The sequence below is a fragment of the Choloepus didactylus genome, chromosome 18, assembly GCF_015220235.1.
Source record: "Choloepus didactylus isolate mChoDid1 chromosome 18, mChoDid1.pri, whole genome shotgun sequence".
Classification (NCBI taxonomy): Eukaryota; Metazoa; Chordata; class Mammalia; order Pilosa; family Megalonychidae; genus Choloepus; species Choloepus didactylus.
This window is the reverse complement of record NC_051324.1, coordinates 35,399,548-35,426,589: the sequence shown is the minus strand read 5'-3', so window position 1 is coordinate 35,426,589 and position 27,042 is coordinate 35,399,548. Positions and strand designations below refer to the sequence as shown.

The 27,042-nt window shown below is 35.1% G+C and overlaps 1 protein-coding gene and 1 non-coding gene across 2 annotated transcripts in view; one reads left to right on the top strand and one right to left on the bottom strand.

The window, feature by feature from the left end:
• BRIP1 (BRCA1 interacting protein C-terminal helicase 1) overlaps positions 1–27,042 on the top strand; it is a 385,619-nt gene that overhangs the window by 111,776 nt on the left and 246,801 nt on the right. Inside the window, 1 exon segment of the mRNA XM_037809614.1 lies at positions 23,310–23,600. Within this exon segment, the coding sequence (XP_037665542.1) occupies positions 23,310–23,600 (291 nt within the window).
• On the bottom strand, positions 6,669–6,775 carry LOC119515055. Its single transcript, XR_005212951.1, has one exon. It is a non-coding gene; the product is annotated as a U6 spliceosomal RNA (small nuclear RNA).

The window sequence follows — 27,042 nt, the reverse complement described above, 5'->3', positions numbered from 1 at the left end:
CTACAGATTCAATGCAATCCCAATCAAAATTCCAACAACCTACTTTGCAGACTTGGAAAAGCTAGTTATCAAATTTATTTGGAAAGGGAAGATGCCTCGAATTGCTAAAGACACTCTAAAAAGGAAAAACGAAGTGGGAGGACTTACACTCCCTGACTTTGAAGCTTATTATAAAGCCACAGTTGCCAAAACAGCATGGTACTGGCACAAAGATAGACATATAGATCAATGGAATCGAATTGAGAATTCAGAGATAGACCCTCAGATCTATGGCCGACTGATCTTTGATAAGGCCCCCAAAGTCACTGAACTGAGCCATAATGGTCTTTTCAACAAATGGGGCTGGGAGAGTTGGATATCCATATCCAAAAGAACGAAAGAGGACCCCTACCTCACCCCCTACACAAAAATTAACTCAAAATGGACCAAAGATCTCAATATAAAAGAAAGTACCATAAAACTCCTAGAAGATAATGTAGGAAAACATCTTCAAGACCTTGTATTAGGCGGCCACTTCCTAGACTTTACACCCAAAGCACAAGCAAGAAAAGAGAAAATAGATAAATGGGAACTCCTCAAGCTTAGAAGTTTCTGCACCTCAAAGGAATTTCTCAAAAAGGTAAAGAGGCAGCCAACTCAATGGGAAAAAATTTTTGGAAACCATGTATCTGACAAAAGACTGATATCTTGCATATATAATGAAATCCTACAACTCAATGACAATAGTACAGACAGCCCAATTATAAAATGGGCAAAAGATATGAAAAGACATTTCTCTGAAGAGGAAATACAAATGGTCAAGAAACACATGAAAAAATGTTCAGCTTCACTAGCTATTAGAGAGATGCAAATTAAGACCACAATGAGATACCATCTAACACCGGTTAGAATGGCTGCCATTAAACAAACAGGAAACTACAAATGCTGGAGGGGATGTGGAGTAATTGGAACTCTTATTCATTGTTGGTGGGACTGTATAATGGTTCAGCCACTCTGGAAGTCAGTCTGACAGTTCCTTAGAAAACTAGATATAGAGTTACCGTTCGATCCAGTGATTGCACTTCTCGGTATATACCCGGAAGGTCAGAAAGCAGTGACACGAACAGATATCTGCACGCTAATGTTCATAGCAGCATTATTCACAATTGCCAAGAGATGGAAACAACCCAAATGTCCTTCAACAGATGAGTGGATAAATAAAATGTGGTGTATACACATGATGGAATACTACGCGGCAGTAAGAAGGAACGAACTCGTGAAACATATGACAACATGAATGAACCTTGAAGACATAATGCTGAGCGAAATAAGCCAGGCACAAAAAGAGAAATATTATATGCTACCACTAATGTGAACTTTGAAAAATGTAAAACAAATGGTTTATAATGTAGAATGCAGGGGAACTAGCAATAGAGAGCAATTAAGGAAGGGGGAACAATAATCCAAGAAGAACAGATAAGCTATTTAACGTTCTGTGGATGCCCAGGAATGACTGTGGTCTGTTAATTTCTGATGGATATAGTAGGAACAAGTTCACAGAAATGTTGCTATATTATGTAACTTTCTTGGGGTAAAGTAGGAACATGTTGGAAGTAAAGCAGTTATCTTAGGTTAGTTGTCTTTTTCTTACTCCCTTGTTATGGTCTCTTTGAAATGTTCTTTTATTGTATGTTTGTTTTCTTTTTAACTTTTTTTTTCATACAGTTGATTTAAAAAAGAAGGGAAAGTTAAAAAAAAAAAAAAAAAGAAAAACAAGGGAAAAAAAAAAGATGTAGTGCCCCCTTGAGGAGCCTGTGGAGAATGCAGGGGTATTCACCTACACCACCTCGAAGGTTGCTAACATGACCACAGACATAGGGGACTGGTGGTTTGATGGGTTGAGCCCTCTACCATAAGTTTTACCCTTGGGAAGACGGTTGCTGCAAAGGAGAGGCTAGGCCTCCCTATGGTTGTGCCTAAGAGCCTCCTCCCGGATGCCTCTTTGTTGCTCAGATGTGGCCCTCTCTCTCTGGCTAAGCCAACTTGAAAGGTGAAATCACTGCCCTCCCCCCTACGTGGGATCAGACACCCAGGGGAGTGAATCTCCCTGGCAACGTGGAATATGACTCCCCGGGAGGAATGTAGACCCGGCATCGTGGGACGGAGAACATCTTCTTGACCAAAAGGGGGATGTGAAAGGAAATGAAATAAGCTTCAGTGGCAGAGAGATTCCAAAAGGAGCCGAGAGGTCACTCTGGTGGGCACTCTTACGCACACTTTAGACAACCCTTTTTAGGTTCCAAAGAATTGGGGTAGCTGGTGGTGGATACCTGAAAGTATCAAACTACAACCCAGAACCCATGAATCTCGAAGACAGTTGTATGAAAATGTAGCTTATGAGGGTGACAATGGGATTGGGAAAGCCATAAGGACCACACTCCACTTTGTCTAGTTTATGGATGGATGAGTAGAAAAATAGGGGAAGGAAACAAACAGACAAAGGTACCCAGTGTTCTTTTTTACTTCAATTGTTCTTTTTCACTCTAATTATTATTCTTGTTATTTTTGTGTGTGTGCTAATGAAGGTGTCAGGGATTGATTTAGGTGATGAATGTACAACTATGTAATGGTACTATAAACAATCGAAAGTACGATTTGTTTTGTATGCCTGCATGGTATGTGAATATATCTCAATAAAATGAAGATTTAATAAAAAAAAAACAGAAAAAAAAAAAGAAAGAGTATTCAAAGAAATTGTTGGGGAAAACTTCCCCAACCTTCTACACAATATAAATACACAAAGCATAAATGCCCAGCGAACTCCAAATAGAATAAATCCAAATAAACCCACTCCGAGACATATTGTGATCAAACTCTCAAATACTGAAGAGAAGGAGCAAGTTCTGAAAGCAGCAGGAGAAAAGTAATTCACCACATACAAAGGAAAGAATATAAGACTAAGTAGTGACTACTCAGTGGCCACCATGGAGGTGAGAAGGCAGTGGCATGACATATTTAAAAGTCTGAGAGAGAAAAATCTGCAACCAAGAATACTTCATCCAGCAAAACGCTCCTTCAAATTTGAGGGAGAGCTTCAATTTTTCACAGACAAACAAATGCTGAGAGAGTTTGACAATAAAAGACCTGCCCTACTTCAGATACTAATAAAGGGAGCCCTACCAACAGAAAAACAAAGAAAGGAGAAAGAGATATAGAGAATTTCAACAGACGTATATAGTACCTTACGTCCCAAATCACCAGGACACTCATTTTTCTCTAATGATCATGGATTTTTCTCCAGAAGGGACCATAAGCTGGGACATTAAACAAGGCTCAAGAAATTAAAAAGAAAAAAAAATTGAATATGCTCAAAGCACATTCTCCAACCACAATGGAATACAAATGGAAGTCAATGATTTTTGAACTGTAACTCCACTATTTACTTCCTACATGATATAAAATACACAATCTCTAATGACAAATCAGTGGTTTTGAACTCAGTGTAAAATGTGTAATTTTAGACAACTATATAAATGTGGGGGAATGGAGGAGTATAGGAACATAGTTTATGTGTCCTATTGAAGCGAAGGTGGTATCAAAGAAAAACAAGATTGATATGTATTTAAGAGCTTAATTTTAAGCCCCACAGTAAGCACAAATAAATTATCAGAGAATATAACTGTAGAGATGAAATGTAGAGTTTGGGTTAAGAGAAATGGGGGAAGGGGCAGTGGGGAGTTAAGAAATGAGTGTAGGGTTGCTGTTTGAGGTGAAGGGAAATTTCTAGTAATGGCTGGTGGGAAAGAGCATTACAACATTCTTAATGTGATTATCCCACTAATGGAAGGCTAGGGAGGGGGTGGAATGGGAAGATTTAGGCTGTATATATGTTTCCACAATTGAAGAAAAAAAAAAAAAGACAGTCTAAATAGATGACAATTGAATGCCAAGGATGAACTTGGATGGGATTGGAGGATAGAGGACAGGTGGCTCAAAGGGACACAGTTGAGACATAAGGAAAAGGAAATATAGAATGTAAGCTTTGTATTATTGTTGAATCTCTTGTACTTCTTAGCTGCGCTTAATGGGATTGCATGAAAGAATGTTCTTGTTCATGAGAAGTGTATATGTGAATTATAGTGTATGTTCAAGGATGTGTGCAGCTAGCTCTCATATGTTCAGAAGACAGAGCAATAGATGATGGATGTTAGATAGGGAGGGAGGGAGGGAAAGAAATAGCGATGTGACAGCATGTTAAAGTTGGTGGATTGAGCTATCGGGGGAGGGGGGTCAGGGTATGGTGGAATTCTGTGTATGGGTTTAGTATTGTTTTTGCAACTGTTCCTGTAACTTTGAATTTATTTCAAAAAAAAATGGTGAATTATGGGGATAAATACGATTTTTTTTCTTTTTAATGATATTAAATTATATTAATAGATGTCCTAATAATGAATTACCCTTTTGATCTTGGCTTTTTGATTATTTGTGTGTGTGTTTCCAAGAGTCTTGCTAGTACATTTAGAATTTGTCATTTCAGTATTCATTAATAAGATTGCTGCCTTGATATTTTTGGTGAGGGAAAGTCTGTCTAAGTCTGGTTTTGGATCAATGTTATGCTTGCTTTATAAAAAAGTATTTGTAAGCTTTCCTTATTTTAGAAAACTTTTACTAGGAAATTCATACACAAAAGCAGAGAGAACAATATAATGAATCCCCCTTGTACTCATCACTCAACTTTAACAATTATCAATATTCTATCATTTAACCTCCCGTACTTGTTTTATTTACCCCCAGCCAATTTTCTTCTTCTTCTGTATGGAGAGCGATCGAAGGGTGGAGAGAATAGGGTCTGATGTACTTTAAAGCAAGTATCATACGTGTCATTTCACCCATAAATACTTATACACACACACACACACACACACACACACACACACACACACACACACGATAAAGCTTTAAAAAAAATAGCAATGAATTAAAAAAATTTTTAATATTTTTTTTTGTGATGTTGGATTACTTACTTTGTGCATCTGTGGCAATAAATGAGATCTCAGCAATGGTGTGGATTTAACTGATCTCTGCAACTGTATGGCAAGAGGTCTGGGAAATGATAGATACCCAGATCCCTGTAAGGGTTGGGAAGGCTGAGAGAGCTGGGTGTCTGGGTTGGCAGAGTCATCAAAGCCTAGGAGGGAAGTTGGTTAAGAGTGTAGGAACATACCTCCATCTCTTTGCTTCTTCTCTTTTCCTTCTTCCCTCAGGGACCCAGGCTCCTGAGACTGTGTTAGATCTTGGAAGCTGAAAGACCAAAGACTGAGGAGATAGTTGGCTCTAACTGAACATTTCCAAGACAGCTTTGTCAGAAATCCTAGATGACACAAGAAGGGTGGGGAAGGAGGACATGGCTATTTCTTGTTCCATTTTCCACTAGAGTAAGGATGACAAAGATCTCTCTTAGCTCCTCTTGAGAGTATGAAGGGTGTGGGCAGGAAGGGAAGGGAATGGCTGGGAGGCCTGAGGTCTCCCACAAGACCTTACATCCCACAGGTAATTATTAAGAATCAGGGTTGTATAAATACATTAGTGGGAGAGCCCTAAGGCAGTATTAACCCACATAGCTGGGGCAAGATTCCCTGGAATCTGACTGGGACCCTGGCAGTGAAAGCTGGCGTTTTTGGAAACCCAGTTTAAGTGTTTGGGACTCAAGTAGTTAAAGCAAGGGACTGGGATAACTGGATCCCAGGACAGGGAGTTTGGCAGTGAGAACAAAGGGAAGAGACTAGGACAAGGTACCTTGATGCCTTGAGAGGGAAGGATGTATATAGGGAGGAGAAATGAGGAGAAAAAACATGGAATCCAGCGTTCTGAAATAGCAGCAAGTCAGAATTCCAGGATCTCTGTCCACCTTTCTTTCCCACTTCCCTCTTTAACGTAGAGGAGAGGGAAGGAGAGGGACTGGATAAAGCATCAAACCATGGGTTTAATCCCCAAGTAGCGACATGGATACATTCAGGGTCAGACAGACAAAGTATAGTGGAGGAAAGAGGAATTAGGTTGGAGGGGATAGTGGGGCTCGATTTCAGGGTTGCAGGACACCATCCTTTACAGCTATGTCAGACACTGCATATATGAAGATAGCTCTCTTCCTCATTACTCCCTATGGAGTTCTCACTCAAAGGTGCGAGGTTCCTCATAAATACCTCAGCATTTTATTTCTCATATATTTTTATTGTAGAATATAACATATATACATAAAAGTGATAACTTTCCAAGTGTAATTAAGCAAGTAGTTAGCAAATTTCAAATAATATTAGGTTACAATTCTGCAGTTTCAGTTATTTCCTTATTATTAAATATATATAGAAAGAAGTAAAATCTTTGTGTGATTTGACAAGTGGATATATAGAGAATTTCCAAAGTTATTATGAGTTATAGTACCATAGTTTCAGTTATTTCCTTATTATGAAATATAACATATATACAAAAAGGTATGGCTTTGAAATTACAATTTAACAAGGAGCTATAGAACAAATTTCAAAGGATGTTATGGGTTACAGTTCTACCATTTCAGTTCTTTCCTTCTATCTACTTTAATACCCTAGCAACCAAGAAAAAGCAAATTATATAAAGATTCAGTATTCATAATTCTGTTAAATTCCATCTTGTCTATTGCTACCCCTCCCTCTAAAAATATGGAAGGCTTCACAAATTTGCATGTCATCCTTGCACAGGGGCCATGCTAATCTTCTCTGTATCATTCAAATTTTAGTGTATGTGCCGCCGAAACAAGCACTACAGCAACATTTTGATGAGTAGCGATCCCATGTGCTATTGACCACAGAGTCACTTGACCATTCCACCTTTTTCTCTGGCTTTCATTTCCCAAGTTTGATGATTAGGCCCTGACTGGGGCTGTTTTCACAGGCCACTACCTCAGACATGAGTAAGGCTGAAGAGAGGAAGGAGGGGGGGAAGGGAGACGAGACCACTTTCCTTGGTCTGTATCTCTGGTGTCTAAGAGAATTGGTTTCCAATTCATAGTATTAGCCAGGATCTTCCATCTTCTTTTTTACCCCTCCATCTGGGTCTCACTTCCCCACCCTTTTCAAACATAACATTGTCATTTCAAACATAACATTGTCATTGCTTAGAAAATTAACAGCAATTCTTTTTTTAAAAAATTTTATTTTCTTGAGATTGTTCACATACCACATACAATTATCCAAAGATCCAAAGTGTACAATCATTTGCCCACGGTACCATCATGCAGCTATACTCTGTGACCACAATTAATTTTTTTTTCCCCAATTTTTAGAACATTTTCATTACTCGAGAAAAGAAATAAAAACAAAAAAGAAAACTCACTTCCTCCCCTACCCCTAACCAGCCCCCCCTCCATTATTGAATCATAGTATTGGTACAGTACATTTGTTACTGTTCATGAAAGAATGTTAAAATACTGTTAACTGTAGTACATAGTTGCAATAGGTATATGTTTTTCCCTATATACCCATCTATTATTAGCTTCTAGTTATACTGTCATATATTTGTTCTAGTTCATGAAAGAGATTTCTAATATTTGTACAGTTGCTCACAGACATTGTCCACCACAAGATTCACTGTTTTATACATTCCCATCTTTTAACCTCCAGCTTTCCTTCCAGTGACATATGTGACTCTAAGCTTCCTCTTTCCACCACATTCACACACCATTCAGCACTGTTAGTTATTCTCACAGTAATGCGCTACTATCACCTCTGTCCGTTTCCAAACACGTAGATTCAATCTAGTTGAACATTCTGCTCATAATAAGCAACCACTCCCCATTCTTTAGCCTCGTTCTATATCCTGTTAACTTATATTTCATGTCTATGTGTTTACATATTCTAATTAGTTCATAGCAGTGAGACCATGCAGTATTTGTCCTTATGTGTCCAACATAGTGCCCTCAAGGTTTCTTATCAACCTGTTTTTTTTTTAAGACGGTTTTGTTCACCCACCATACTTTCCATCCTAAGTAAACAATTGATGGTTCCCTGTATAGTTACATATTTATGTATTCACCACCATCACCACTGTCTATATAGGGACATCTCTATTTCTTCCACAAAGAAGGAGGAAGAGTCAAAGAAGGTAGAGAGACAAGAGAAAAAGAAAGAGAGAAAAAAAAATGACAGCTAAAAAGCAACAAAAGGAATGACAGAATTAAACTAAAGTAGAATAAAAGAAACAACATCACCAATGCCAAGAGTCCCATACCCCTCCTTTATGTTCCTGTCTTATAGGCATTTAGCTTTGGTATATTGCCTTTGTTACATTAAAGGAAGTATAATACAAAGTTGCTGTTAATATAGTCCCTAGTTTGCATTGATTGTATTTTTTCCCCAGTGCTACCCTATTTTTAACACCTTGCAAGGTTGACATTCATTTGTTCTCCCTCATGTAAAAACATGTTTGTATATTTTATCACAATTGTTGAGCACTCTAGGTTTCTCTGAGTTATACAGTCCCAGTCTCCACCTTTCCTCTTTCCTTCTTGTGTCCCACATTCCCCTAACTTTCCCTTTTCAACCATACTCACAGTCATCTTTATTCAGTGTCCTTACATTGCTGCGCTACCATCACCCAAAATTGTGTTCCAAACCTCTCACTCCTGTCTTTTCCTATCTGTATGTAGTGCTCCATTTAGTATTTCCTGTAGCTCAGGTATCTTGTTCACAAACTCTGTCATTGTCTGTTTGTCAGAGAATATTTTAAACTTTCCCTCATATTTGAAGGATAATTTTGCCAGATACAGGATTCTTGGTTGGCGTTTTTTCTCTTTCAGTATCTTAAATATATCACACCACTTCCTTCTTGCCTCCATAGTTTCTACTGAGAAATCCACACATAGTCTTATCAAGCTTCTTTTGTATGTAATGGATTACTTTTCTCTTGCTGCCTTCAGGATTCTCTCTTTGTCTTTGATGTTTGATAAACTGATTATTAGGTGTCTTGGTGTAGGTCTATTCAGATCTATTCTGTTTGGCGTATGCTGCGCTTCTTGGGTCTGCAATTTTATGTCTTTCATTCATAAGAGATGGGAAATTTTCATTGACTATTTCCTCTATTATTGCTTCTGCCCCTTTTCCCTTCTCTCCTTCTGGGACACCCATGACATGTACGTACATTCATGCATTTCATGTTGTCATTTAATTCCCTGAGACATTGCTCATATTTTCTATTCTTTTCCCTATCTGTTCTTCTGTGTGTAGGATTTCAGGTATCTTGTTCTCCAGTTCCTGAGTGTTTTCTTCTGCCTCTTGAGATCTGTTGTTGTATGTCTCCATTGTGTTTTTTTATTGCTTGTGTTGTGCCTTTCATTTCCATAGATTCTGTCAGTTTTTTCAAACTTTTGATTTCTACCTTTTTTTTGCCCAGTGTTTTGTTTATAGCCTTCATCTCTTCTGTTATATCTCCCCTGAATTCATTGATTTGGTTTTTTATTTGATTTAACATAATTCTTTGAAAATCTTTAATAGATTGTTTCATTAAAATGAAACAATATCTCAACTGTATCTTAATTGAGTTGTAAGTTTGTTCCTTTCACTGGGCCATATCTTCATTTTTCATAGTATAGATTTAGTTTTCTGTTGTCTAGGCATCTGGTTTCCTTGGTTACCCTGGTCAGGTTATCCCAGACCAGAATGGGTTCAGGTCTCAGAATGGGGTTATATTCAGGGTGTATCTTAGAAGAATGACAGACGTTACTGTGAGGTTTCCTGTCGCTTTGCTTTTCCTAACCTGCCCAGCAGGTGGTGCCTGTCAGCCTGTTGCTCCCGACTGGTGTAAGGGGGTGTGGCCTCCTTAGTTTCTGTTTTGGCTTTTTCCCCCAGGCTCTGGGTTCTGGTTCTGAAGGGAAAGCAGGGCACCACTCCTTACTCTTAGGGAAAATACACTCCCTAGGGAATTATCTACATTTGAGTAGTCTCTCTGACTCTGTTATCTCCACCCCTATCTGGGTCATAGTACTGTGAACTGAAAATGGCTACGGCTCTCTCTTCTGAGCCTCTTAGGTTGAGAGAGAGAAAAAGGGACAAAAAGCCCCTTTTTGGAGCCAGTACACGGCCCCCCAGTTTTACTTTTTGACCAGAGGTAACACCTGGTCTTCTGGACCCCCACTTCCAGGACAGATGTTTCTTCTGGTTCTTTAAGGTCAGTTGTCCCTAAAAGCCTCTGTCTCCTTGTTGTGGGTTTGTAGCTTGTATTCAGCAGTCCACATTTGTTAATTAAAACCACAGTTGGAGCTCAGCTGACCTATATTCACTTGCTCGGAGAGTGTTGCTAGTTTCTACCACAGAGAGGTTTTGCAGTTTAGTCTGCCGTGAGATAAGGGGGCTCTCAGCCTGGTTCCATAGCTTTTACTTACAGATTCTGTGCTGCAATCTCAGGCATTCCTCCCAATCTGGGTTGATGTACAATGTGTGGATAGTCAGTTGTCCCCCAGCAGTTATTCCAAATTATTTACTAGTTGTTCCTTGTTGTTTATTAGTTGTTCCAGGGGACTGACTAAATTCCACTCCTCTCTAATGCCACCATCTTGCCCCTTCTAACAGCATTTCTTTGATTTATGTGATACCCAGTCTTTGTACAGTCATCCTTGATTGTTTCAAAAGTGTTATTTTACAGTTAGCTGTTTAAAAAAATCTGAATCCAGCCAAGTCCATGCCTTATATTTCTAACAAGAGAAATGTTATCCATTTGTTGGAAAAAAACTGCATTATTTATCCTGTAGAATTTCCCATATGCAGGTTTGGTTGAATGTATCCTTATAGTGTTGTTTAAGATCGTCCTCTATTGCCATATTTTCAGTAAAGGAAGTTAGATCTAGAGGTTGAATTTAGATTCAACTTTGATTTTGTTATTGTTGTAGTTTTCAAGAATAACTTGGAGATGGTGGTATATAGTTACTGTTGCATCACTCAGGAGGTAAATAATGTTCAATTGACTCTCTTAGTAATAACACAGCAGGATTGTTTTTATGTTGTTTAATAATTTACATGACTGCTCTGCATTCTATTGTGTGATTGTTCTGTAATTCTGTGGTTTTAATCTCCTGTGGCCAGATGTTTAGGTGAGGGTCATCTTCATTCACTACTCTAGTTACTCAGTGGATTTTTATAATATCGAAGGTTCAGGGCCTTCTTCAATTTAGGAAAATTCTCTTTTATTATTTCTTTGATAATTTCAACCCCTTTATTGTTTTCAGCAATTAGTGTTTTAGTCTCAAAGAGTTCTTTCTTATACTATGATTGTTTGCTTTTCAAAGAATGTACTGTTTTCTTGGATGCAAGTTTAGTTATTTTTATAATGACCCCTAAATTACATGGTTTCTTCCATAGTCAATTTTCATTTTTTTATTTTGCTCACCCTTTTAAGCGGTGGGTTTTCAGCTTATGTGTAAATTGAATGTTTTCTATCTAAGTATTGGGTTTGGTGAGGGGAAAGACCTTCTTTCGTTGGGCAGGGAGCTGGCTATGAGGCTCTGTGCCTGTCACAAATCAGAATGAGGACTTTACTCAGAGAATCCAACATCTAAGTCTGCGTGCACCCTAGAAAGTGTAGCTTTTCCACATATTTTATTCACTTTCTTTAGAGCAGAGGCATCTGGTGTCTGCTATCTGCATCTCTTTTTGTATTCAGTGGAAGAAATGAATATAGATGCTGATTGGGTCAGTTGTCTTGTTTTTTTTTCAAATCTGTGATGATCCTGGTGAATTCAGCCCAACTCACCACTCTCTTCTGTTGTACCTGCTGACTGAGTAGCATTCCATTGGGCAGGTTGGCTCCCAGCTCCCCTTTGGCCTACTTGTCATGGATTCTTTGCTGTAGGTTTTTTTACCTGTTTTATCAGTCTGTCATCTGCTCTCCAGATTTCCAGATATTTGTTTAACTCTTTCATTTATTGGTGAACCCCTCTTCCATACTCCTTATTGTTATGGCTTTATTCCTTTTTGTACTTGTATACCAAGGTTTGGTAACTTAAATGACTACCAGATAGGGGGCATTAATGAATTAAGGAGGTTAAGTATAAGTGCATATGATTACATTGTTTAAGAGGTAGGAGGGACTATGATATCTGGAGAGTATATGCCCTGTTTAAAGATAGCAGTCTACTTAGCATTGGCTGATTGCTGACCTGTGTGAATATGGGCCCTGTGTTGTTGATTATCTGTTTTCCCCAAAGAAGCTAAGACTATGGATTTTCATCTCACAGTTTTAAGTGGTTCAAATTTATAAAACACTATGCAGCCACTTAAAACATGATTGTCAACTAGATATGGATTGTGGGCTGCCAATTCAGCTTCAAAGTAATTTTATTTTAGTGGTACTTTCAGTGGGATGGAAGGCAAATGTTTGTGCGTATATCTGCCATATTGGACTGGAAGACTCATGGTTTCAGTTTTTATGTATTAATCTTTAATTCATCTGTAAGTTATTTTTATGTAAGGTGGGAGGCAAGAGCTAACTAATTTTTTCCCCAAATAGTTCAGTTGTTTAAGTATTAATTGATTTATTTCCCCACTGATTTAAAATCCACCTGACTTAATCAGGGGTGATTTTCTTTTAAGAACTAGAAAAGAAAAGAAAGATGGAATAGGAGATACAACTGTCGTCTTGGGATCTCAAAAGTTTTTAAGCAGTTTTTCTCTGCTACTTGGTACTTTGTGTCTTACCTCTGCCTCTGTCTGCATAGTTCTTTCTGTTTGCTTGTCCTCTTTCATATGACCTTATTATGACATTTCAAAATGAAAGCTTTAAAGTATACAAAATGTTCTATGTCTGTTTCCTGTAGTTAATCAACACAGTTTAAATGCCTCAAAAACAAATTTCTAGGTGATGTTAGCATAGAGGAAACACTGAGAAATGTAAAATGTTAAATTGTATAGTATCGACTGTTTAGAGCAAAAGTTTAAAAAGGGAAAGTTCTATGTGTTCCTGTTGATCTTGAAGTCAAGGGACTTTGAGGACACACCTAGGATAGGCTCCAGGGTGGGCTGGAGACCAGTGCTGGTCTGCAGACTAGTCAGGACTAGTCTGGAAAGAGTTGCAAAATTTGAGGTTAAATGTTTAGAAATTCATGTAGCAATTAACAATGCCATGACAGTTTTATTGTCTTTTATAGAAGTATCAGTCTAAGACGAATGGATTGGAAATAAAAACTGGCCCTTCACTTACAGAGTTTGAGAACCACTGAGGCAGAGGTGAGGGGCCATTCTAGGCAGGAGAAACGGCATGGATGATTGTTAATGGAGAAAAAGAGACTAGGAGGAGCTGGATGTGGAACAGAGAGAAGGTGATGGAGTAGAGAGGGGTAGGCAAAAAAAAAAAAAAATTCTAGGAAAGTGAATCTAATTGGTCTTAGCAGGAAGGTATCCTTTCCTGTTCCAGTCAGCTATTCCTGGGAATATGATTGGACCAATGTTATCATGTGTTATTAATGTGGATATTAGGCCCACCCTTTCAGCAGGGCCTGTAGATGATGAGCTGTTTTTAGAGTAAAGTCTCAGCACATGGCTGAAGAGGTACCTAATACAGCATTTTTATCATATGTACTAAATTCTGAATATGTAAGAATAAACACCCTCCTTGTCTGCATTCTTTTTCTAAAAAATTTTGGTTATTTTCACTAGTTTATTTTCTAGATAAAATTCAGAAACATTTTTTTAGATTACAAAAAAGAAAAATCTTTCTGGTATTCTGATTGGAATTCAGACAAAGATTAGGGAAAAAAGTTTTCTAATCTACAAAAACTGTGGACCTAGTTTTCATAAGCTGTATTCCTGAGGAGCCTGTTTAACATACAACCTGACTTTTATAGTATACTTATGCTATATCTTCTGTACTTTGAATTTAACAAGAGAGTTAAGATAAACATTTCTCCCACACAGACTCACAGTGGCCTTTGCGACTCTATTGAATTGAGAACCTCTGGTAATACCTTAGAGCTATGCTGTTTCATATGGTAGTTACTAGCTACATGTGGCTATTTAAATTAAAATTAAAAATTAAGTTTCTTGGTTTCATTAATCACATTTTGAGTGCTCATTAGCCACATGCGGCTAGTGACAAGTAAATTAGATAGTGCGTATATGGAACATTTCCATTATTGCAGAAAGTTCTACTGGTTAGATCTGCTTCAAGGCTTGTATGTTAATATAATTTAGTTATTGGATTTTTAATGCTCCTGAAAGAAGTAAAAACCTCTATTTTATATAGGTTTTTAAAAATAGCATTCTGGTCAATATGTGGAAGATAACTTTTATTTTCTTATTTTAAAAATTAGACTCATTGAAGAAAGGTTGAAAATGCCATAATACCAAAATACCATAAAGGAGAAAATAAAAATCCATCAGCAATCTCAAAGAATAGGATTAAAAAATTTTTTTTTATTATAGAAGTTGTAGTTTTACAGAAAAATCATGCAGAAAATACTGAGTTCCCACATATTCCCCACTCCTTGCACACACAGTTTTCCGTATTATTAACACTTTGCATTACTGTGGTATGTTTGTTCCATTTGATAAGACAATATTATAATTGTACTAGTAACTGTAATCTATGGTTTACATTAGGGTTCACTGTGTTGTACAGTCCTATAGTTTTTTTAAAAATTTTACCAAAGAATAGGATTTCTAAAAGCCTCTGAGGTATTCTATACAAGTGTACATAGGTGTACAGTTGGATTAGTTTTCGCCAACTAAATAAAACGTGTGTGTGTGTGTGTAAATATATATATATTTTTTTACCACAGTTTCTCTATCCCTCGTTCTTCTTGATTCATTCTTTTGTCAGGATTTCATAATTATGGAGTTTTGTTCAAGAAGGACACATAAGTATATCTCTTTTTGCATCGTATCAGAAGACACATAATGCCAGTTTGTCCCACTACTTATAATGCTAAGTTTGATCATTTGTTAAAGTGGCAGTCTCTTCATGGTAAAGGCACATTTCCTTTTTGTAATTAATAAGTAATTTGTGGGGTGATATTTGGAGACTATGTGAATACCCTATTCCCCAATGATTTTAGCATCCATTTGTACAACTTGCCTGAATCAGTTATTACATAGGAGTTGTAAAATGGTAAGTTAAAAGTTTCTGTCATTCTGTTTACATTTATTAGCTGGCAGTCTTTTTTAAGAATGAAATTTCCTCCCCACCTTCCTTTCCCTTCTTTGATTCTTTTTCTTTTTTTCTGGCTTAAACACCCCAGCTGTTTCTCATGAAGTTGTTTAGTGTGACTCATCACTACACTTCGAGATTGATTGCTGTAATAACATCTGTGTATAGTGCTATTCTACCAGGAGAATTTTTTGTTTTATAGCAAGTTGATCATCTATATGTTCTTAAACTGAGAATTCTTATAGACTGAGATTGCTTTAGTATAAATTTTGTTGAAAATTATACCACTTTGGATCTTTTTTGATTAATTTTACTGAAACATAAACTTTTCAGAAACTGGGGTAACTATGTTAAGGAATCCCCCATTTACACTAGGCAAGAAAGTAAACAGTAAGTGGAGAGTAGGGTAACAAACACTTATGGTATCAAAAAACAACCGTGAAAAGGATCTGTCTTAATGTGCTAGCCATTGCAGTTTAACATATTGCTTACAACCTTCACAATAGAATTTGAGTGACTTCAGTTACACATTCCAGGAGACTGGCAGTCTGTTACAATCAGAGTCTGAACTTTACAGCAGGCTAATTTACAGCGATGGGATGAAGTAAGTTGTGGATTTGTATTACATACTCTCACCTGACACTGTATCTGATCCCTTACCTGCTGATTGACATCTTGAATGAGCTCTTTGAAGGCAGTTCCAGCTTAATTAAAACGTTTGCTTGGTTAGCAGTGATCTGTGAAAGCCTGTGATAAATATTGAATCAGGTTCACCTGCTGGTTGCTGTGAGTGGATAAACAGCTGCTTTGTGTAGTTGAATCATGAAACTGTGGCAGAGTACTACTACTGTTTCAATTTTTAAAAAACAATAGTTGAAAAGCTATAGTTATGTCACTTTTGCTATCTTACTGGAGTGTGTGTTTATGTGAGAATTTGCACAATAGGTGTTCAGTACCTATTAGATGGCTTGAACAATAGCAAATGATTGATACAGATTAACAATAAAACCTTTTTTTATTCCTCAAAGATCATAATAAAATTGTATGTTCATTTTCTTTTTACCATTAGTTCTTTATGTCCATGACTTTTGAATTAAAAAAAGAGCTATATTTTGCCCTTTTTGCCTAGTAAAATGGTAGAGGAAAATGTTACAGCTTTGGTTTCAAAGATTTATGGTTATGAGTTTCAACTTCTCCTCAAATTTATCATGTATTTTGTGGAAACTTGAAGAACTTTTTTAGGTTTTGCTTTTTAAAATCTGTAAAGTGGAGTTAGAAATAAAAATTTGTGAACTATCTAAGTATTTTAGCCTTACGTTAATATTAGATAATTAACAAACATTTAAGTAGAAATGAGTTTACAATCATGGAAGAACCTTTATAAAATTAGGTTCTGTTGACTATCAGCTTGTTTATTTCTTCACAGAATAAATGTGTTCTGGTCAAGTTAGATTTTTTTAAAAATGCTGTTTCCCAGTATAAAATCTGACAAATTCTGGAATAAATTCCTGACCAAAATCAGTCATTATACCCTTTTTGCACCTGAAAAGTTATGTACTCCCTTTCTAGAAGGGCATACAAACTCGTGTGTATAGTTTCTGGTTATCTTAGACCCTTTGTAGTGGTCCATGGACCCTAATTTAGGAACATCTGTCCTAATAGGTAGCTTGAAATTTTTTGGTATGGAGGGATTAAGATGAGAGCTAATCTGTTTTATCTTGGGCATTAAGCAGCTAAAGAGAAACCAGAATAGAGTATGTTTGTTGTTTTGTTTTTTTTGCAGTACATCTAGCGTTTTTCAAGTACATTGTTAGCTGTAACCCTTAGCTTCAAGGATTATATACCTGTTCTAGTTTGCTAATGCTGCCAGAATGCAAAATACCAGAGATGGATCGGCTTTTATAAAAGGGGGTTTATTTGGTTACACAGTTACAGTCTTAAGGCCATAAAGCGTCCAAGGTAACATCAGCAGTCGGGTACCTTCACTGGAGGATGGCCAATGGCGTCCGGAAAACCTCTGTTAGCTGGGAAGGCACGTGGCTGGCGTCTGCTCCAAAGTTCTGGTTTCAAAAATGGCTTTCTCCCAGGATGTTCCTCTCTAGGCTGCAGTTCCTCAAAAATGTCACTCTTAGTTGCTCTTGGGGCGTTTTTCCTCTCTTAGCTTCTCCGGAGCAAAAGTCTGCTTTCAACGGCTATCTTCAAACTGTCCCATCATCTGCAGCTCGTCTCTCAGTTCCTGTGCATTCTTCAAAGTGTCCCTCTTGGCTGTAGTTCCTCTTCAAAATGTCACTCACAGCTGCACTGAGTTCCCTCTGCCAATCAGCTCATTTATATGGCGCCACTGATCAAGGCCCAACCAATGGGCGGGCCAACACTCCATGGAAATTATCCAATTAAGAGTCCTCACCCACAGCTGGGTGGGGTGCATTCCAAAGAAACACTCAAAGAATTACAATCTAATCAACACTGATTACGTTTGCCTACACAAGATTACATCAAAGATAGTGGCGTTTGGGGGACACAATGTATTCAAACTGGCACAATACCATAGTGAGAATTTCTAATTGCCTAAAGTTTTCGTATTTTTATATCTGTCCTCAAGTTGTTTGGGATCTTATGAGGAGAATAAAATATTAAGTCACACTTATCCTTTTCAACATTGTTTTTTGGTATTTATCTCTGCTGATATATGCAACTCTGGTTTGTATTTTTTCATATTCCATTGATTGAAAAAATAAACCCCACAATTTATTCTTCTGTTGAGATACCTAGCTTATATTTTCTTCATAAAAAATGCTTCAATGAATAGTCCTTTTGTGTCTGTCTTAACATGCAAGTGTTTCTCTAGCATGTATTACCAGCATTGGCATTCTGGATCAAACGGTGTATGTATCTTTGATTTTACTGGATTACCAATTTTCTCTCCAAAGTGAATATACCAGGTTACACTTGGATCAACAGTGTGAAAGTTGCTGCATATCATCTCCAAAACCCAATCTGCTGCATGTAAATGGAGTCTAATTATGATATTAATTTGCATTTTCCTAACTTTTCCTCTAATTTTCCTAATTATTAATTACTGATGAGGTCAAACATCATGTCATCTTTTCCCTTTGCCTGTTTTGGTCATCTGTTAGGTTTGTCTTTTAAAAATTGATCTTTTTTGGAGTTCTTTAAATGTTATGGTTATTGTTCTTAGTTGGTTGAATGCATTGTCCATATCTTCTCTCAGATCTTTGTTCTTTTTGCCTTTTTTTTTTCTGGACAGGAGTCTTTTTAAATCAAAGTTTTACATTTTAATGAGGTTATGTTTTCAGTCGTTTGTGCTTTCGGTGTATTGTTTAAGAAATCTTTCCCTCCTTTTAGATTGTAAAAGTGTTTTCCTATACAGCAGTGAAGACCATTTGGCCCACAAAGCCTAAAATTTTTACTTTCCAGCCCTTTACAGAAAAAGTTTGCTGACTTTTGCTCTAAAGAGTCTCTTAATTGAGTTTTGCTTTATTTTGTTTTGTTTTCCCTAGTGTGATATAACATGAATCTTGTTAGAAAATATTTGATTTAAAGGTTAACTAATAGTAAGTTGAAATAGTTTTTATGAAGTAAAGTTTATATATATTTTGCCTTTAGGAATATTTTGTAATTGCATTCTGAAAATAATGTACTTAGAGTACTAATGTTAAAAAAAATTCCTTAATTCAGGAGAGAAATTCATAGTGATAAACTCCAAAAACTACTTTGTAGGACAATTAAAAAGTGAAGCGACTTTTGTCAGTGGGTGATGAGAGACTTTGTCATTGCCTTCTACCTGGCCTGTTGTATTCTAGATTCTAATGTTTCTTGAATGAGTGAATGAATGAATGAATGAATGAAGATAGTGCATATAAAATGCTAAGCACAAGGACAACCTTAATAAGTCATAGCTATTATTAATAGCATATGTATCAGACTATGTGTTTGTCATAGCTAACATGACTAGATACTAGCATAACAAAATGATTTTTTTGGGCCTGGAAAAATAAATTGTCCTGTACTTTTTCTTTTAAAGGTTTGTTTTTGAAGTAACTTTTTTTGAAATGTGAAGAACTTCAAATCAAGACATCATTTAAGCATCTATCAGATAAATAAAATGTGATACATGGGTACAGTTGTTGGTTCAGTGTCATTAGTCACAATCCATCAGTTTCAAAAATTTAGTTTACAGTTATGTAAATTTCATGTTCAATGAATGGCTTATATAAAGAAACGTAAAACATAATTTTTGTCCTTAAGGAATTTGCAGTTTGTTTGAAAAGATAATACATTTACATATGGAAAGTTAAGGGAAAGTACAAGTTACTATTTCATTAAACTAGTTTCTCCTTATTCCATGTAAAGGATGAAATTAGGTTTCTTTTTTTCAGTTTTTTTTTTTTCCTGTCAACTTCTTTATATACTTCTTTGTCATATTAAATATACTCTTTTATGCCTGCTTTCAGAATTCAATTCATATCCTTTTAGAAGTACTCCTGATTTGCTGATTAATAAAATAACTTCTTCTCTGGCAATGAAATTAGTTTCTAACTATTCCTTTATCATTTTCCAATTTAAAAAAATATGTAAGTATCATGATCACTTTATTTTTCAAGTGTATTTAGGCATAATAATTTGTGTGTGTGTGTGTGGTAGGGAAAGGTTGGAGAAAGTTACGAAACTTTAGAAATTGACATTGTAGTATTTAATCTATTTGAACTTCTAATTATAGCTTATAAAAGGAACAGTGGCAAGGACTCAGCAGTTGGACTTTTTTTTCGAGATCAAATCTTCTAATCCTTATCCTTTCAAAAAATTAAATATCTGTTCCTATAGAGTAGAAATTATTAAACATAAGGAAAATATTCTAAAAATCCTTGGTTGCTGACTTAAGAACAGTTTGGCTACTGTAGATTTGAAATGTATTTTAAACGACTGACTCTTATATATGGAAATAATATAGCAGTCTCAACATGTATTCCTCGTGTTTCTCTTTAAAAGATGATGTGTTTTGTTGTTCTTTGATTGAGTTTCTTTGCCTTTTGTTGAAATAAAAGCACTTTAGATAGTCTAGGTTGCCAAGAGGAAACCATCTCTAAAAAGAGTTTGATTCTGCTATTCAGCATAGCTCTAAGAAATCACAGGTTTGGGGGAGGCCAGGTGTTTTATCTCTCTTGACCTTCTGATATATTGACCAAGAGGGAATACTTTTCAATTTGTTTCCAGTGTCCTCATCTAATCACTGTAAATTTAAAGAACAGAAACAAAAGAAAAACATCTCTATAAAAGATATAAAAGATAAACTTCATCATTTGTTAATAGGTGCTATTGACCAGGAGAACTTCTGAGAGGTATAAAATTATTTAATTTAATTCATCTAATTGTTTCAAGCCCTTAGGTCAAAGGGTTTCACAGAGAGACAGAGAGGCCATAAAGTGTTAACCTATTAATTGGATTAGGGAGTATTCTGACCTCCTGTCTTTACTTCAAAAGGATTGTTTCTCTAGTTTTTCTCCAGCATTGAAAGTTGCTGTTTTTGGAACAAATACTTCTCTTTTGTTATTATATGAAAAAATTTTTGAAGCTGTGGTCTATCTGCCATATTCAGTTTATTCCATTTTTAAATATGATTGTACCAACCCTTTTAAATGGAAACTTCAATAGAAGATCCCGTTCCAAAGAAGTAATTTTTCTTTAATAGTGCAAAGGAAAAAGAAATCAATTTTCTTAATTTCCATCTTCTACTCTATTTTCCTAACCCCCCACTGAAAAACCACTGCCTTGAGAAGTATCTCTTGAATTTATAAATGGCGTAATTACTTCAGAGCACTCCAAACCAAAATATGTTTAATATAAAATCTGCCATGGTTTATAATTATCTCAACTATGGAATGAAAAATAAAATGTAAGTTACCTAGATAAAGCTGCTCTAGTGGGAAAAGTTTTCTGAAACTAATTCTTGATCTTTTGTTTTTGTTAGTACAGCTACTAGCATAACATTTTAAGATCAGCAGATCCCTCATTTAAATTATATTAGTGCCAAATTCACTTTATTAAGTTTTAAATACAAAGTAGTTGATTATAAAATTGTCGAGTAGTATCCTTTTTCATTTGAAAGCATATGTATGAAGGTCTTCAGTCATACGCTTATTTATTGTAGACAGTTGATTTGTTTTTGTATTTGTTTCATTTGAAGTTTTTGTTCGGGGAAAATAGTATACTTAAAATAAAAAGACTGTGGAAAAATAATTAGACGTAATTGATGTCGAAAGTATTGCATCAAAAAGTAGGTTTTCCAAGCCTTGAAAAAAGACTATTTAATTGGGATTGCTTTTTTGCTCAGATATATTTCCATATATATGATGCCTTGGGCCCTAGCAGTCTAATATTCAGGATTAACTATACCATGAGGAAGACAAAAAGTGTAATTAAATGAAAATATTGGGAGTATAATAAGGTAAACTAATTTTACTACCTAGATATGTTAATTCTTTTAGTTTTGTTAATTAATGTGATTTCAAAGGTCAAAAATAAATTTAGTCAGAAATGTGATATAATTTGAACTCCATTTTCTGTGACTATACATTTTTGGATTTTGCAACATATGTAACATACACCACATGTCAGCTGTTTCCTACCTTACTGTTGACAAGAGCCCCATTCATAACTCTTCTTTTTATCCTTTCAGTGAATAAGTAATTATTCAATATAGAAGGCAGGATATTTGGAACTAGCTATTTAAAGTGGCAGCACTCAGTAATGAAATCTGCTGTTACTGGCAACCTGAGAGGGGAATGTAACAATTCCAGCATGGCTGTAACTTTACCTGCTTTGACTGACTGTTTATTTGGCACATCAGTGAACCTTTTATCCCAGTGAGTGACAGCTCCAGAAGGGTCACATTTACATCCATTCTATCATGTATTGTAATATTTAATGGTGGACAAGGTTGAATGGGACTGAGAGTAATTTGAACTTGCTTTTCTACTGAGCTGAGGCTAAAAGACAGCTTGGTCCCCAGTATTGTGGTGTAACATGCTATGACTTAGCATTTGTTTATGAAGGCTAATATTACTGATTACAATTTTAAAAAAAAGTCTTCATTCAAGTAGAGTATTTGTTCTACTAAACTAAAACTCTCCAGTACAAATTGTTTTAAGCTACTGTACTATATTTAGCTTTTTTCCCATCAATGACCACTCCTATAAACTTATTATTTCACAGTATTTCTTTTAAATGAGGATTCATTCTGTCTAATTTTGTATAATAATCAAGGCTGAGAAAGGAGTAATTATTAAGAATCTGTGGGTTCCAATATATAGTATTAAGCTTTTTTTATTTTAGAATTTAGAAGTGGCAGAGAAAAATCTAGGTAAATATTAGACTATATTCCTGATGTTCCATATGGTGTTTTAGGTGATGTTTATATAACTATTTCAATTATGGAACTGAGTTATGGGCAAAATTGTCAAGGAAAAGCTATCCGCAATGATAATTTCACTGATGGGTTTGCATTCCATGACAGGAAATTGAATTTCAGATATACTTGTTTCACACAAGCAATCTGCCGTCATAGTAAATATTAATAGTTTGCATTACTTTTCTTACCTTTGCTAGGGAAGAATTTTCTTTTCTTTACTCATTTTTTAGTAATACTTTAGATTCAACTTGAAATTTATATTTTTTGCAAAACTATATTTAAAGTATTTTTAATTTATAAGTTATAGGATATAAATGGGCTATCCTGTGAACAAAAATAGCACTATCAACACTACAGTATAAGATCAAAAAATTCACATGAAGCCTAAGCAAAAATTAAAATCACCCCTTTTCTTACAATTTTTATAATTTATGAAATGGGAGAGTTGAAATGTCCTTAAAGCTAAAATTAGGTATTGTGAATGGGACTCATATGTTAGAAAGCATTGCAAACATAGAAACATCATTTATAGCTTTTAAAAGCATGAAAAGAAAACCAATTTGAAATGTAATTCATAGTGTTTTTTTAAAAGGCAGATTTAAAATACTTGTAATATTTTGAAATTTCTCTTTATTTGACATTTATGATTCATAACTTACTGGTCTTGATTCTGTGAAAGATTTGATAACATTTTTTATGGTAATGCAAGCATTATCTTCTCTTTCCTTTGCCACAGCCCCCTGGCCACTGTTCTAGGTGCTGCTGTTCTACTAAACAAGGAAACAGTCAAGATTCTTCAAATACTGTTAAGAAGGATAATGGGGGGAATTCCAAGATACCCAAAATATATTTTGGAACACGCACACACAAGCAGATTGCTCAGATTACCAAAGAGCTCCGGAGAACAGCATACTCGGGAGTCCCAATGACTATTCTTTCCAGCAGGGATCATACTTGTGTCCATCCTGAAGTAGTTGGTAACTTCAACAGAAATGAAAAGTGCATGGAATTTCTAGATGGAAAAAATGTGAGTAAAGTTATTTTGTTTTAGAGAAAATAAAGCTGGAAAGATTCAAATTACACAATATTTACTTTATATGTATACTTTCAGTGATAATTAGCTTATGAAAATCAAAATAACTGCTAGTATTGCTAATTTTTGAGAAATAATTTATCATACAAAAATCTTTATTCAAGTATGAAATTATGAGTTTGGCTCTAAAGCTTGGGAATATTTAATTCCTTGAAACTTTCATTGTAGAAAAATGTTTTCTTACTTTCTTCTTTTAAATCCCTTTACCAGAAATAGTCATATGGAACATGTCATATGAAGAGACCTAATTAATATATTTTACATAAAATCTTTAAATGAAGATAGTTTAGACTCCAAGCAAATTTTGAAATGTTTTTTACTTGAATGAGAAATATAATGATTATCGTTTCTTAATTCTGATTACTATAAACTTTTCCTTCAAAACATTGTATTAAATTATTAACTTTAAAGAGATGTCATTGGAGGTTTTGAAATTTGTCTAAGAAATCTAGAATAATGTTTTCAGACTGGGTAATTTGGCAGTATTGGTTTCGGAAACTGTATACTGGGATGATAACTAATTTAAAATTAAAGTCTCAAGTCTGAAATTATACCCAGAAATCATTAGTGAACTATAAATTGGTAATATGTGAAATGATCAATTTTTTAAAGTTCTTTTACTAGTATTTTAAATATCTAGCAGAGTTGGTTCTACACAAGAGACTATGAGCTGTAGTCCCTAGAATTTCATATCATTGATTTATCACCTCATTACCATGTAAGGTGAATAAAGTATTTTGTGTTATACTTTTCTTTCTCAATGCTTTCTTTTATTAGATGAGAATTTATTCAAGCTTAAATTGGGGATATTCAAAAGACACTTTAATGGATGTTCAAACATTATGAGAATAATGAAGTATAGGTACTAAGGAATGCCACTGGAAAAACTTAAGTGACTTGTTTAGAGCCGGGAGGAGAATACAAAATTACTGAATCCAAACTGTTGTTGAAATTATATGGTCATATTTATTTCCTTATGAGTTCTTTGTAACTAACTGAGGAATAGATTTAAAAAGTTTTCTTCAAAGAAAGATAAAAACATTAAAAAGTCAAAATGTTAAAAAATAATAATGAAATAGAGAAAAGCTCTTCATGCCTAGACATTTTATGCTTAGTAGACTTCTTTTCACAAGTGGGTAACATATCTGCTGAATTCCTCAAATTCTTAAAATGCTTTTGCCTGTATAGTCTATACAAGAAGATGGTGCGGGCATTGTCTTTGTGTCTTTATCTTTTTATCTTTTTATAACTTGTTATTGGGAAAATTATTATGAAATTTATTATCTATTTTTCATCCTGTTAGTAAAGGCAATTATATAATTGAAGATTGTATATTAAGCATAAATAGTCTTACTTTATGCAATCTTTTAGAATCTTGCAGAGTTGGTCATGTGTTTTCATTGGTCTTTAATGTCACAAGTGTAGACTGTGTAAAAATAAAAATAATTCAATAGACTTGAATGTTCAGAATTTTTCATTGGCCTTCAGTTTCAATTTTAAAGTGACTAAGATTTTATTTTTGAATGTTAGTGATATAAATCATTGAAGATATCTTCTTGTGGTTGTTTGTCTTGACCTATTTGTTGCCTTAGAATGCTTACATCATGGGCCTACATGAAAATTCTTTTTCTTGTTTCCAAGCCCTTGGGGTAATTTGGTATTGTAATGAGGGCCAATTACAAAGTCACCATAGGCGTCTATGTTTACGGAGGCTGAATTATCAAAGCGAAATGATAGATAACTGACAGTTTGGGAAGAGCTTAAAGTGTGATAACGCTTTCAACTGACAGACTCCCTTTAGGGTTCTGTTACACAGCTAAAATGAGCTTTCTGGTTTTGCTATCAGTCTGTACAGTGGTGTCATTCTGAGTGCTCTTAAAGTGTAAACTTTCTGATTTTTTGGCTTGATCTGAAGGCACATGTGTTTCTGTTTACCATTTCTTTTACTAAAGTGACCTATACTTGAAAAGTAATGCACTTATTTGTTAAAAATTAATTTGTTTCAATTTAAAAATATCTGTGAGCCATAAATGACAAATCTAAAAGATTAGATATAGAAGAATAACTATTTTTTAATTAAAATGAGACTTAAAGGTTCATCATTATAGACTCTGAAGGCATCCTAGTGATCATTTTGTACAAAGATAAGCTTCAATAACAGTAAGCAACTGGGAAAATGCTTGGAATGAAGAAATGGAAATGGTGCATGTCATATTGTTAAACTCAATGTAGATAATTTATAAAAGATACTTGGCTCATATCTACCTGTCTCTGGCTTCTAGAATCATAGAATTTTAGAGTTAGAAGAAACCTTAGAGATGGTATAGTCAGTGAGTCGGAAGGAATCCTATAAGGCTTAGTCACATGAGAAAAATGAGCCCTCAAGTTTCCCTTACGTCAGATAACTAATTAGCAAGGAAGGAGGAGGGACCAGAACCCAAGTTATCTCATTCCTCATACATTGCTATTTTGATTATTCTAGGAACAAAAACAAAAGATGGCATTATGGCATGGGGAAGTTAATGCAGCATGGAAGGTTAAAAGAGAATAGTAGAGAATAGACAAAGTAAGTGAAAATAATGTAGAAAATGAACTAAATAAAGTATGGTGAGCCTGAGGGCTGAATAGAAAGTTTTAGCAGAAACGAGTAGTCCTTAGCTGATCATGCCTGTCCTTTGATTTGATTTGTTGGTATTCTTTTATAGGTTATGAACCTTTTGTGTTTTACTCTGTTTCTAGCAATTTCTAAATACATTTGTGCATGTGATGTATGTTTTGAAAACAGATTCTTCTTCTAGGTAATATGTAAAAGTACAAATATATATACATATATAGGACATATATATATAGGTGTATATATATAATTTTTTCACTTGTTGAGGACTATAACGGCAAACTGGGAATAATAAATATCTTGATTTCAAAATCACATTGTGTTTTTGGTACATAGAATTAATGAAAATAAATGGCCAATTATTCTACCTATTAGTCCCAAATGACAATTGAAAAAGAAAAGAAATACAGATACATAGTTAGAAGATTCAAAATTACAGAAAAGCATAGAATGAAAAGAGAAGCTGTCTCTTTCCAGCCTCTTCCATACACCTAATCCTTCAAGGAAACTACATACTATAAACTTTTATGTGAATTCTTCTAGAACATTTTAAAAATGTAGTTGTTATAATATGTATATATATATCCTTTTAACAATTTTTATTGTGAGGTAATTTCAGACTTACAGGACAGCTACAAAAATAATGCAAACCCCATACAAAGAACTCCAACATATCCCCAACCTCCTCCCCGCCAGATACCGAGATCCACCAATTTTAATATATTACCACCTTTGTTGTATCATTCTATCTTTCTATCATCT